Here is a 14,494-nt window from a genome sequence, read left to right as displayed (position 1 = left end):
TGAAACTGGTCCAGCCGCTCCCTCTCCCCTCACACACACATTATACATATATACACAATAATAACTACCTACACCATGACATCTGGTCCGGATACCAAACAAATAACAATATAATAAGTAAAATAAACAATAGCCGACAAAATTATACACAAACGAATATATATATATATATACACACACATTTTTTAATTTTTTTTTATAAATAATATAAAATAAATACTAACTATACAAATATATACAAGACAAAACAAAACCCCCCACACTGGAGCCCACCAGTCCCTCCCCGGCACTGACCTGAGAGCTGGTCCTGCGCCTCATGCCTCAGTCCATGTCCAACGTCCATAGGCCAGATCAGGCAGTGCCAGTTTTTCACCCAAATAATCAGTGTCCCACAAGATGAACCCACCTCCCCCCTTTTCCCACCACCCAACCTAACACCTCCACCCAAACCCATATATACAATATATACAGAAACAAACAATACAATAACCACAACTGACAAAGCCCAAGTTCGGCACCTGCAGCCCTACATCACTGTCTACTGATCAAAACAAAACAAAAATCTATGGTGTCAGCAGCAGCCCACCACCAGGAGAGGAGATGACCAGACTAGGGCACACTAAAAGAAAAGCCCCTCCAGAGAAGAGCGGCCCTCCGTGTACCCAGTCTCTCATACTCCAGAAAACGCACCTTCACCAGGTCACTGAGTATGGTCCTAAACACATCGTCCACTGGGAGGATTTTCCGCTGCGTCGATACTAAGCACCGTGCGTTCCACGTGTGATACCTAACCACTGCGCTAACTAGAAATAAGGTGCAGCGGTCCCGACCACCCAGGTCTCCGAATGCTCCATAGGCCCATTCCGCATAAGAGAGACCGGCCAGCCGGGGCCAGCCAATGGAGGCGCCCAGCCTGTTGTACACCTCTGTGTTAAAGGGACAACGAAGCAGGAAGTGGCCCATGCTTTCTAGCATGGTACCACAATGCTCCCGAGGACAGTTCCTGTCCTCAGAGCTCCTACACTTCAGATTGTCCCTCACACACAGTTTCCCATGGAACCAGCGCCAAGCCAAGTCCCAAAACTTCGAGGGGATCCTGATAGAATTCAAAAGATGCAGACCCACCCCGAGATCCCGACTTGGGCATACCCTGAGCGCCAGAGGCCTCTGAAAATGGGTCAAAAGAACCCTTTTGTCAAGAAGCTTCCTTGGCAGAGTCCTGACCTCCCACATTCCCAGACCCCACCGGTGAATTACCTTCAGAACCACGGTAGCGTAAGCCGGGAGATGTCCATGCGGTCTGCGTAGATCCTTCACTTGCCCTCCAGTCTCCCATTCCTGGAAGAAAGGCTGAAACCATCCCCTACAGGAGAATACCCACAGAGGAGCACTCTCTTTCCAGAGGTTTGCAATATTGATCTTAATGAAGGTATTCACAAGGAATACCACAGGGTTGACCATACCCAACCCTTCTAGTCTCCTCGTACGGTAAGTAACCTCCCTCTTGACCAGGTTCAGTCTATTCCCCGATAACAGTTGGAAGAACAAACTGTAGACCTGAGTCCAGAGAGGCTCCGGCAAGATGCACACACTGCCCAGATAGATCAGCAAAGGGAGCAGGTAGGTTTAATCAGGTTTACCCTTTCCCTTAGGGTCAAAGACCAACCCTTCCATTGGTTCACCTTCTGAGTGGCGATCTCTAGCCTGCTGTCCCAATTTTGTTTGGGGTAATCCCCCTGGCCAAATTCGATGCCAAGAACTTTTGCAGAGACTTTGGGTCCTGGAAGGGTGCCGGGAGATGAAAACCAGAATCTCCTCCTCCCAGCCACAGACTCTCACACTTATCCCAGTTGATCTTGGACCCGGATGCCTCCGAGTAGCGATTTACCTCTGACATCAGCCATTCTGCCTCCCCATCAGAGGAAACAAAAACGGTGACGTCATCGGCATACGCCACCACTCTCAGAGTTGCTTCAGGTGCTGCCCACTCCATCCCGATCCCAGCCAACGGTCCAAGCTCCACCCTCCTAAGAAGTGGGTCAATCGCAAACACGTACAGCAGCGGGCTCAAGGGACAACCCTGGCGAACACCACATCCAACCTCAAAAGAGCTGCCAATCCAACCGTTCACAAGTGGGAAACTGTCTGCCCCAGCGTACAAGGTCTTACGCCAATCAACAAACCCTCCCGGCAGGCCATACCTCAGAAGGACAGACCAGAGGTACTCATGATTAACCCGATCAAACGCTTTTGCCTGGTCCAATGACAACATGTACCCCTTCCAGTGGCCAGCCCTACCCTGCTCCACCGCCTCTCGGACACAGAGTGCAGCACTAATTGTACTGCGGCCCGCAACAGAGCAATGCTGGGCTCCCGAAAGGAGTCGGGGCACAAATTTCACTAGCCGATTAAACAGCACCTTTGTCAAAACCTTCCTGTCTGCATTGAGAAGTGCTATGGGACGCCAATTCTCAATGCAAGATGAGTCCTTACCCTTTGACAAGATGATCAGGGCAGACCTCCTCATTGACTTTGGCAGAGTGCCCGAGGAAAGACACTCATTGAATACCTCAGTCAAGAGGGGAACCAAGGCGTCCTTAAAGGTCTTATAGAATTCAGATGTTAAGCCATCTGGACCGGGAGATTTCTTTAGGGCAAGCCCTTCAATCGCCAACTTAACTTCCTCTTCCCTGATCATCTCTGTCAAAACGCCAAGAGAGGGGTCTACCCCTGGTTCGGGGACGGCTTCAGCCAGAAAAGCCGACATTTCATCCCAATCCAGATCCCTCTTCCTCAAGAGGTGCGAGTAGAAGGATCTGACGACCTCCAGGATCCCTGATCTGGATCTTTTCAGGGACCCCGCAGTGTCAACCAGTCCGGTAACAACTTTACTATTCACTGACATCTTGCAGTTTCTGTAAGGGAAGGGCGAGCGGTACTTCCCATAATCCCTCTCAAAAACCAAAGATACGTGTCTATCATAATGACACCTCATTAGCAAAGATTTCACTCTGGAGATCTCTTCGCGGCTACCTCCAGTTGAGACAAGATGCTCGAGTTTCCTCCTCAGGCCCTGATACAGGCGATACCTGTCCAGGCTCCTGAGGCTCGAGCGCTGGCGGAAGAACCTCGCCACCCTTTTCTTGAACATCTCCCACCACTCTGACTTACTACTACAAAGATCCAGTAAATGTACCTGGCTCTGAAGAAAATCCTCAAAGGACTGTCTTATCTCCGCTTCTTCCAAGAGAGACGAATTGAGCCTCCAAAAGCCTCTTCCCATCCGGGGGGTCTCTGTAACATTCAGAGAAAACAAAATCAAACAGTAATTGGAGAACTCCACCTCAACAACAGATACTGCTGAAGAGACGGCTTCATCCTTTAAATAAAAGCTGTTTATCCTGGACCTACAGTTACCTCTATGATAGGTGAACCCCTCGTGGCCTGGGGCGTGTCGGATGTGGACATCCACCAGGCGAGCCTCACTAGCTATACTATTAAGGGCGACGCTATCATAAGTCAGCTTGTCTCTGGAACCTCCTCTATCCCGGGGCCTCGTGACAGTGTTGAAGTCCCCTCCAAAAACGACCTGCCGACTCGTAAAAAGGTAGGGCTTGATCCTCATAAAGAGACACTTCCGGTCCCACTTAGATTGGGGACCATAGATGTTAATGAGCCGAAGCTCCTGTCCCTTCATGAGGACATCTAATATCAGGCACCTCCCCATTTCTAACTCAATAACCCGTCGGCATTCTACCGGTGCGGTAAAAAGGACCACCACTCTGCTATACGGCTCAGCCGCAAGAGACCAATAGGAGGGCCCGAGTCTCCACTCCCTCTATGCTTTAAACACCTCTGCCATATTTGGCAGCCTGGTCTCTTTCAAAAAGAAAATTTCAGCTTCAACCCGGCTGAGAAAATCAAAGGCCGCAAATCTAGCCATATTTGACTTAATGCTGGCGACATTAATGGACGCCAGTGTCAACAGAGTGGGTAGCGCCATCATTGGTGATTGAGTTAGATGGCTTTCTTCTTCCCACTCCCCTTATCCTCTGCCTCAGAGGAGGAATCCTTCCCCCTCTTTAATGACACAGAGGTGTCCATTCCAGCATTTTTCCTTCTTTTCTCGTCCTCGTCTCCGGACTCTGGGCCAGTCCCATCCCCCCAAGAACCTTGCATCCCCAGTAGAAGGAGACTCGGCGCCCCCTGTAAGCTCCACCGAAGCCGGAACCTCACCCTCGGCCTCCACCTCAGAGGAAGAGATGTTATCAAGGGCTTGGAACCGGTTAGAAAGACCAACCAGAGGGGAGTCAGTTTTACCTTCCTTAGGTACCTTGGTCAGAGCGGGAGAAGATGTTTTATCTCCCTTCTTTCTCTTCTTTTTGGTGCCAAGCTTACGCTTGTCCTCTGGCCACCGCTTATTATCCTCATCCATACTTTCATAATGGGAGGATTCTGAGGCAGAGGCGGTTTCCTCCCTGTGGATCCTCCTGACCTCCTCATCCAACTCATCATCCCTCGGGGCCTCAGCAGCAAGACTGGCATCCAGGACAGGGGCTGCCCCGGTAGTCTGGGGCTCGCCCTGCTCCCTCTCCTGTATGCGCTTGTCTAGACGCCTCAGCTGGGCAGACGTCTTTTTATTGCTTTTCTTCCCTGGCCACTCAGCTCCCCCACCCCTGCTAGTCCCCTCCACAGCAGAATCGGCCTCACGGCTTTCTCCCACCGGGGTCTCGACTGCATTAATGAAGGAGCGAGGACCATGGCTGAATGGGTGACCTAACTCACCACACAGGTGGCACCTAATCTCCACACAAGAGGCAGCAAGATGGCCAACACCCCCACACAACGCACATTTCTGCACGGTGCAGTTTGCACTGAAGTGTGTGGGGTCGCCGCACCTGTGACAGAGCTTCGGTTTCCCCTGGTAGAAGACCAGGATACGATCCCTACCTAGGAAGGCAGATGATGGAATGTGGGCAACCGTACCACCTGAACGCTTAAGTTTTACCATAAACATCCAGGCCCCTGACCAGATACCAAACTCGTCGCGGTTTTTCTTTGGCATCTCCACCACCTCTCCATACCGACCAAGCCACGTCATGATGTCATAACAAGAAAGCGACTCGTTACGAGTCATCACGGTCACTTTCTTGATTTGGCTTTGGCGAGACACTGCCTGAACGGCAAAGTCTCGCCAGCCGGGCTCATTTTTTGCCAACTCATAATTCGTCCAGAAGAGCTCAAGCCTCTCCGGCCGAACAAAGCTGACATCAAACTCAGGCGTGGAATAGGGATGTATCAAGGCGTAGATGTCAATAGCCTTGAAGCCCATCCTCAGCAGGAGCTCCACAACTTTAGACCTTGGAGGACATGCATCATGCCCCTCCACCGAAGACGGACCACATTCCTACGCACACTGCCTGGCCCGGCTGTTGGGAGGGACCACACTGTATCCTCCCCTTTTTGCTCTCGGAAGGCCAGAGGCCATGCCTCTCTATCCAGAAGGATAGATCAACCTCTCGACCCTCTACCATTAGTGATCTCTCCCCCTTCTTTAGAGCCTCCAGAAGGCGCCGTTGCAAAATGCCGTCCCCAAAGACCGGAGACGAGGAGGAGGAGGATGCCCTATTTGCCCCGGCGGTGACACTGGCATAACTCTGGACAGGTGTTGCCACCACCGGGGGGGCAACCGGACCAGTGACTACATCAGCCCCAACAGCATCACCATTACCCACCTCCATCTCACCCTCCACCAAACCAGCAACCACACCACTGGACAATGAATTGGCCTCATTCACACCCACCACCACATTCATTCCTGCTGGACCAGTAACAATGGTGGATGACATTGTGACCTCAGCATCATCAGGCACAAGGGGCTCAGTCACCTCCATAGAACTGGAGGCGACCTCACCCCTGGTCTTATGTGTGCCCTCCACATCATCAGTCGGTAATTTCCGCTGTTTTGCATTTGTAAAGATGCGCCGCTGATCTTTAGCTGTTGTGAGGCGCCGCTGATCTTTAGCATCAGGATCTTCCTGACCAGCGGCGCCAACACAAAATAACACTTTCGTGGGAGGACTGGAACTCTCAGCCTCAGCAGCCCCTTCACACTGCCGCCGCTTCTCAACTAAGTGATCAGCGGCAACAGCATTCAGAGGCGCCGAGGCTACCGAAGCTACCCCCGACACCGGGCTGCTCCCCCCTCCCACTGAGGAGTGCACCGCAGCATCCTGGCCTGACCGAAAGTCCGCCGCCGGACCGCCCTCACTGTTCAGCCTCTCGGCTGATGCACCTCCTGCTGCTACTACAAGCAGAGACGGAGCTCTGCGCCTCACTACCACGCTGTGTAATCTCCCCGCGCCTTTGCACCGGATCCACAGCAGAATCCGGGCTGGGCTGGGCAATGGGGCTTATACAGCGAGCTGAGCCTGCCGCCGGCTCAGGGGGTACAGGGAGGGGGGCACATACATAGCTTACCGCTTCCTGCAGCTTAGGCTTGATCTTCTTAGCCTTTTTGTGGCCCCCAGGTGCCTCTTCTGGTAGATCGTCACCAAGATGGAAGTTTTTGGAGGCACACTGAGGACTCCAGGAGCTTTATTTCTGCCATTAGCAACCCTCCCTGGCCGCTGCTGTCACTGTCCTCCCCAGAGCCGGCAGAACTGCGACCGGATGCCATTGCCGCCTGTCCTGCAGGGAGCTCGCTGCACGTGGCCTGCGGGTGACTTTGCAGGCTGCCAGGTGGGGCGGCTGGTCATCATCACTCTCATCATCCACCTGGCTCTCAGGCTGCAGCCCCATCTGCCTTTGCTCTCTGTTATCAGCCATTTCTCTGAAGAGGTCTTCATTAACTAGTTTTTCCTTAAAAGGACCACTCTCCTCTCTGATGATAGCTTTCCTTAGTTCCAGCAGATGAATCTCACTGGTGAGCTTCTTTACGTCCGCCTGGAGTTTAGCCTTCCTCGATTTGGAGGCACTTGCAGCTTTGGCGCTTGTGCAGCGCAGCTCCTCCCGAAGCCTCCTGACGAGCTTACTCGCATCTTCATACTCACGAAGGTGGATCATGACCCGGGAGGCATAGGTGGACACAGACTCCCGGGGTCCTTGCAGGCCCCAACCCCGCTCAGTGAGGTCGGCCTCACCTCCGTGAGCACTCAGCTTTCCTCCGGAAGGAGCACCATCATGCGCGTTGTCAGGCTTTTCCTCCATGTTGGAAGCCTTGCGGCTTCTAGGAGTCTCCACAAACCCAGGGGGAGTAGGAGCCACATTACTGCAACTCCTGGTGGAGCGTCTCACCCCCGAGTCCTCCGATGTGCAGGCCGGTTGCTGGTTTCTCCTGCCCCCCGCCGGCCTGGTTCGGGAAGCAGAAGCCTGGGACTTGGCTCCATCACTCATCCCAGGAAACCCACTCACTCCCTGGGTAGGAGAGAGAGCAGATCCCCAGGTGGAGAGGTGTTGGTTCTCAGGAGAGCTGGAGCACACAGCAGGATCTGCAGCCACCACACCCGCAATCACCACAGTGAGCAACAGCTGATCCGAGCTGCACTCACTATTCTGCTGGTGCAGTCATTGTGTACATACATTACTTATCCTGTACTGATCCTGAGTTACATCCTGTATTATACTCCAGAGCTGCACTCACTATTTTGCTGGTGCAGTCACTGTGTAAATACATTACATTACTGATCCTGAGTTACATCCTGTATTATACTCCAGAGCTGCACTCACTATTCTGCTGGTGCAGTCACTGTGTGCATACATTACATTACTTATCCTGTACTGATCCTGAGTTACATCCTGTATTATACTCCAGAGCTGCACTCACTATTCTGCTGGTGCAGTCACTGTGTACATACATTACATTACTGATCCTGTACTGATCCTGAGTTACATCCTGTATTATACTCCAGAGCTGCACTCACTATTCTGTTGGTGCAGTCACTGTGTACATAGATTACATTACTTATCCTGTATTGATCCTGAGTTACACCCTGTATTATACTCCAGAGCTGCACTCACTATTTTGCTGGTGCAGTCACTGTGTACATACATTACATTACTGATCCTGAGTTACCTCCTGTATTATACTCCAGAGCTGCACTCACTATTCTGCTGGTGCAGTCACTGTGTACATATATTACATTACTTATCCTGTATTGATCCTGAGTTACACCCTGTTATACTCCAGAGCTGCACTCACTATTTATTCCATCAATTTACATTAATGTTGGCGTGTTTGATCTGGGGTCTTCTCTTGCCGGTGTTTTCAGGGAATCCTGTCCAGCAGGTTGATAATGGCGTCTCATTGATGAGGAGGAGGCTGTTTCAGTGCATTTTTTGTACTTTTCTACTTGCACTGAAGTGTCAGTCACCTCGCAGGGTGCAATTTTCTAATCTGGAAATGCCTTAGGAACCTTCTCGTCATTATGTGGGACTTTTCTCCCCCCTCCCTGATCTTTTCATCATTTCTGCAGGCATTTCTGCTGGTATGGCAAACATATTTGACAGGACTCACAATTCTGCCATCTTCCATTCTGCGTGTATAATTACCAGCGTAATTACGATTCAGTGTCAACTGGAAGAGAACCGGCTCCGTCTGCAGCTTCTGTCAGATTTTTCCTGTGGCAAAGCCTAATTTTATATTACATTTGGAGGTTTTATAGAGAAGCAGCAATGATTATATTCAGTGACAAAAATTAATCTTCATTTCCAAGACACTGAAAAAATGCAAACCTCTATCATAAGAGCAGGCAGGGAGATTATCCCCCCACCTCCGCCCATGTTATTTAAGTGGGCTGTTACTAGAAATTAAAGCAAATCCAGTCTCAGAACGATATAATTAAAAATCGAGTTCTGACTTTCCTGGCAGCAGATTGACATTGAGCTCTCAGACTGGCACTTCCTCCATCTCCCACTGATCTCTGTGGGAAATCCGCAACTCTTTGTGACAAGTCACTTCACAAAGCGGATTTTGCACCAATTCCACATGGAAATCTCATTGGGTTAGCCCAGAGGTCTCAAAAACACGGCCGGCAGGCACCGGTGCTTCACGTGATGATCGTGGCCCGGTCCAGGGGCCACCGATGACAGCGCTTCGTGTCAGCTGAATGTGCATCCGTGGACGCAAATTCAATTGGAATATATTGCGGCACAGAGACCAGCTCTCTACACCACAATACCAATACCAGCCACCAGCCAACCAGAGGCTGGCAGCTGACATTTTTTTTTATTTTTTTTTTATTTTTTTTATGTGTATGTGAAGAGCGGCAACAGTGAGGACATTTGCTACAACAAGGTGACCAGGATGGGGACACTGTTACATGAAGATGACCAGGATGGGGACATTGCTACATGAAGGTGACCAGGATGTGGACATTTGCTACAACAAGGTGACCAGGATGGGGACACTGTTACATGAAGATGACCAGGATGGGGACATTACTACATGAAGGTGACCAGGATGTGGACATTTGCTACAACAAGGTGACCAGGATGGGGACATTGCTACATGAAGGTGACCAGGATGGGGACATTTGCTACATGAAGGTGACTAGGATGGGGACATTGCTACATGAAGGTGACCAGGATGGGGATATTTGATACAAAAAGGTGACCAGGATAGGGACATTTGATACAACAAGGTGACCAAGATGGGAACATTTGCTACAAGAAGGTGACCAGGATGGGAGCATTGGTACAATACGGTGACCAAGATGGGGACAGTGTTACATGAAGGTGACCAGGATGGGACACTGCTACATGAAGGTGACCGGGATGGGGACATTTGCTACAACAAGGTGACCAGGATGGGGACATTTGCTACAAGAAGGTGACCAGGATGGGGACATTTGCTACAACAAGATGACCAGGATGGGGACATTTGCTACAAGAAGGTGACGAGGATGGGGACACTTGCTACAACAAGGTTACCAGGATGAGGATATTTGCTACAACAGGGTGACCAGGGTGGGGACAGTGTTACAGCAGGGTGACCAGGATGGGGACAGTGCTACAACAAGTTGACCAGGATGGGGACATTGCTACAACAAGGTGACCAGAATTGGAACATTGCTACAACAAGGTGACCAGGATGGGGACATTGCTATATGAAGATTAGCAGCTATAAAATTTTACCATAACCCATACGATGAATGGCATTAAAAACAAACAAAAAAAATTATCAAAAAGTTATATGGGAAAAACATGCTATCACTGAAAATGTCATCTCATCCTGCAAAGAATGTGGCCGTCAAATTAATTTTTTTCCTATGTGGGCCCATATTCCCAGCCGCGTTTGAGACCCCTGGATTAGCCCATACTTCACAACTCTCCTGGGAGAATCCAGGAAAAAGGGGGGGGTGAACCTATCAGACTGGTAGAGAGGTCATCAAATCAGCCAACATTTCCAGAAGGCTTCTTGGTGTGCTCCGTCATCAGACGTAGCCCCGGCACCTAAATGCACCTAAATGTACACATAGTGGGGGTGATTAAGTGCCCGTGTATAAGGCAAGGTCTGGAGAAGGAAGGGTGGCAGCAAACAAAATTTTGTCAACCAGATACCCTACAAAATCCGATACTTGAAAATTGGCAAGTAAGGGTTAGCCAAATGCAGCTTATTCCGATTCAATGGGGATAATCCTTAGCAGACCGGAGGCATTTCCAGTTGCAAACCCAAGCCAGAAATTTAAGGGTCAACCTTGGATTTCTGCAGAAAATTCTCTTGCAAATCTGTGTGGATTTTCCCACATTTTCCCCCCAAATTTTCTTTGTGAACATAGTCTAAGTGGATTCAGCCTCATGCCATAACCGTGATTTTTGTACTGGCCGCAGATCTCCAAACTAGAACTTCACAGTCTCATAGACATACTGCGTATGAGACTGTCAAGTTTGGATCAGGAGACCCATGGCCAATCTGAGAATCAAAGTCCATGCTCAGACTGTGACACAGATGTGTGAATGCCGCCTAAGGGGATAACCCTCCCCACCCCCAAATTTTTGCCTGTTAAGTCCTTGCAACATTGTACAGTTTGATTGCCAATTTGTGGATATTTGCAGTAGTTTCTCATAGAAACACCTGTAACTATAGAATCAACCTGGAGAGAAGGTTTCATGGTTACAAATGGAGCCAAAGCCTGGAATTTACTTGAAATCGGATAGAAGTTGGGATTCGGGGGTTTTAACATATGATTTCAAGCACAGTATCCCTTACGTTGTAGTTTATAGTATAGCGAATGATATTTGGTGGTCACCTCAATCTATGGCCATATCTAGTAGAGCTTACCATGACTATGTGGTGTTTGGAGAAGTCCTCTGGCAGCTCAGTGATGTAACACCAGTAAGTTGTCTCCTTATCTGGAATAACTACATTGGGCGCCCGGACATCCATAGTGACTACATCCCTCGGAAGGTGGGATGTGTGGATCTCTGGCTTCAAGAGTTGTACCCTTTGGAGTCCTCGGTGGAGTAAGGAGATATTGATAGCAGAAAGGGACTGGAATGGCTTCTCCAGCAATGCATAGACTAGGTGAACTGTCCCATCCTGCAGAGGAAGATAAAGGAATGGTAAAATATGTTTATCCAATGAGTTTTCCATCTAGAGCACCAATCATTGCCACTTTGCCCCCTCATGGACAGGGTATACCCTCTGCTCAGCCAATTTTGTAATATATTGGGCATACATAGAAGAGATGGGGTGCCATAGCAAAAATCTGATTGTGTTGGTGGGTTTTGCCATCCAAGGTAGAAGAATCTGGTTCTCCCTCCTCCACACCCTTTCCATAACAATTGTGCAAATTTGCCACCCTCTTGACTGCTAACAATGTACCTCCTTTGTACCATATTTGCCAAATGGCTCTTGGAAAAAGGAGAGAGTTGGAAAATCTCATAAATGCTGCCAAAATCTCCCAATATCCCAGCCAGGAGGAATTTCCGGTGGGTTTCTTGAGCAAAATGCCAGTTTCAAACACCCATTTTGGGGTGAAAATAGATTGTGCAAGGTCGTGACCCTAATGGGGAAGCAGATAAAAAATTACTCATGTAGCGCCCTGATGATTATGGCCAAAAGTTGGAAAATATGACTTATAAAGAACATATCTACCCACAAATAGAAAGGGGGATAGAACCAACCAAAAGTGGGTGTCCTCTCTCTAAAGGCCCCATAGCAGCCCCATCATCATCCTCTATGACATATATGCTGTTGCATTGGGAGTAACAAAGAAGATAACACAATACCTCTATGAAGTAGTCATGGGGATCGCAGGTAGTGAACGGTCTCCTGAAGACAAGATAGAGCCCCTCAGGAGTCTGTTGTGCGGACAGCAGCTGATAGTCTTGGTGAGAATCAATATGAAGATGTCCATCTTCATCACTCCAGGCATCCTGAAAATTAAAAAGGACAAAGATGTAGCAGGGCTGATAGTGACAGATGCAAAAAAGGTGAGTTTGTTATTAGGCATTGATCGTGATCCTTCTCCGATCACAAGAAGTGGAGACTCTCAAATTCCTCTGTGTAGATGAAGCATTTGGAGAATTGCCCACAGATCCAATTTGTGGTTATAGGAGTGGTGGTTACCTATGGGTTGAGCCTCACTCGTAGCGTGCCTTTCAGCTGTGTGAGCAGCACATCGTCACAACAGCCTATGTTAACATCAATATTCACATTCACTGACAGTAAGCAGGTTAAGAATTGAAATATAAAGTATATTCAGAACAGAGCACTGCACCAATCCCATGTCAAAAGATCAAAAAAGATAGACTTTTCATATGGTCTCAATCAACGGAGCAGCAATAGATCAATGCACCTTGGCTTTAGGGGAGAACTAGACCCTCAAATTCATAACTACTTATAATATGTATTGAAGTAAAGAGAAAAGAAGATTACTCCGAAATAAGAGCTGTATCCATCACTCCACAGGACGGCCAGATCTGCACCTTCAAACTCTCCTCTGTCCGACATGCCGAAAATCATCCCAAATTTTAGGTTCTTGATGAGGATCTGGAAGTTCACCACTTTTTCGGCATAGCTGATATTCCAGAAGAGCTGGAGAGACCCCTCGGGATCCAGGGGGACGGTATATGGGAATGAGCTGGACACTTGGGTTGTATCGTGTAGAGTCACAAGAGACAGTACCAAAACCAAACCAATCATGGTGAAGTAGATGGGGACGACGGTGGTGATCTTCATGTGGGAGAAGGAGCAGGGTCTCCTCTGAGCCATCTCAGTGTATGATTAGGAGACTGTCGCCCGGCTGGTGACTTTTATACCTCTGCTCGCCTCAGCAGGTTGGGTCAGCAAAGGTCTATAATCACATTTAGTTGCTTACAAATCTCATTGAGCTCAGTGCCCTCGGGTCATGTCGTCTTCATTGGCTGCCACACACTAATGGGCCCTAATTGGAGATGTCCATGCAGCTTTTAACTGACTTTCAATACCTGCTATGTCTCTGAATGACAACGGCTGCCAGGCTCAATGTCCATCCTGCGTACATCAGCCTTTGCCCCTTTAAATAAAGTTACCACTAAAAAGCCCCCTTTCCATCCACTTTGAATAATCATTTTTTGATACAACAGTCTTTGTAGAGTGTCCTGCTAAGTAAATCAATGGTGATCAGCTGCAATCTATGGTGGAACCTGCCAGCAAGTGTTTCATTTTCCTGCAGTGCCACCACAGGAAGTATTGAGCATTGCACCATGTCCATTAAAACCAATTGGCTGTTCATGTTCATGCAGTTCTCGGACTTGTTGCAGTCCACAGTGGCTAATAGACAAGGATCCTTTAAAGCAAATCATTACAGGGCAATGGCCTAAGCTGGGTCCATGGATCGTATGAGAAAGATCCAAAGCAATTACAGTACAGACCAAAGGTTTGGACACACCTTCTCATTTAAAGATTTTTCTATATTTTCTTGACTATGAAAATTGTACATTCACACTTGAAGGCATCAAAACTATGAATTAACACATGTGGAATTATATACTTAACAAAAAAGTGTGAAACAACTGAAAATATGTCTTATATTCTAGGTTCTTCAAAGTAGCCACCTTTTGCTTTGATGACTGCTTTGCACACTCTTGGCATTCTCTTGATGAGCTTCAAGAGGTAGTCACCGGAAATGGTCTTCCAACAATCTTGAAGGAGTTCCCAGAGATGCTTAGCACTTGTTGGCCTTTTTGCCTTCACTCTGCGGTCCAGCTCACCCCAAACCATCTCGATTGGGTTCAGGTCTGGTGACTGTGGAGGCCAGGTCATTTGGCGTAGCACCCCATCACTCTCCTTCTTCGTCAAATAGCCCTTACATAGCCTGGAGGTGTGTTTGGGGTCATTGTACTGTTGAAAAATAAATGATGGTCCAACTAAACGCAAACCGGATGGAATAGCATGCCGCTGCAAGATGCTATGGTAGCCATGCTGGTTCAGTATGCCTTCAATTTTGAATAAATCCCCAACATTGTCACCAGCAAAGCACCCCCACACCATCACACCTCCTCCTCCATG

General features: G+C 48.7%; 1 protein-coding gene across 1 annotated transcript in view; it reads right to left on the bottom strand.

Annotated features, from left to right (window-relative positions):
* The window catches only part of DBH (dopamine beta-hydroxylase), a 90,733-nt gene extending 77,517 nt beyond the window's left edge, over nucleotides 1-13,216 (bottom strand). The window contains exons 1-3 of the mRNA XM_073637800.1: nucleotides 12,881-13,216; nucleotides 12,232-12,378; nucleotides 11,282-11,539 (exon numbers count right to left, since the gene is read on the bottom strand). Coding sequence (XP_073493901.1) covers nucleotides 11,282-11,539; nucleotides 12,232-12,378; nucleotides 12,881-13,216 — 741 coding nt within the window. The remainder of the gene's footprint in view (nucleotides 1-11,281; nucleotides 11,540-12,231; nucleotides 12,379-12,880) is intronic.
* Nucleotides 13,217-14,494: the final 1,278 nt, after the last annotated feature.

This window comes from Phyllobates terribilis, unplaced genomic scaffold, assembly GCF_046119375.1.
Source record: "Phyllobates terribilis strain yellow unplaced genomic scaffold, ASM4611937v1 Scaffold_7__3_contigs__length_470593459, whole genome shotgun sequence".
NCBI lineage: Eukaryota > Metazoa > Chordata > Amphibia > Anura > Dendrobatidae > Phyllobates > Phyllobates terribilis.
Note: the sequence above shows the minus strand (reverse complement) of the source record. Positions and strands in the feature narration are given on the sequence as shown.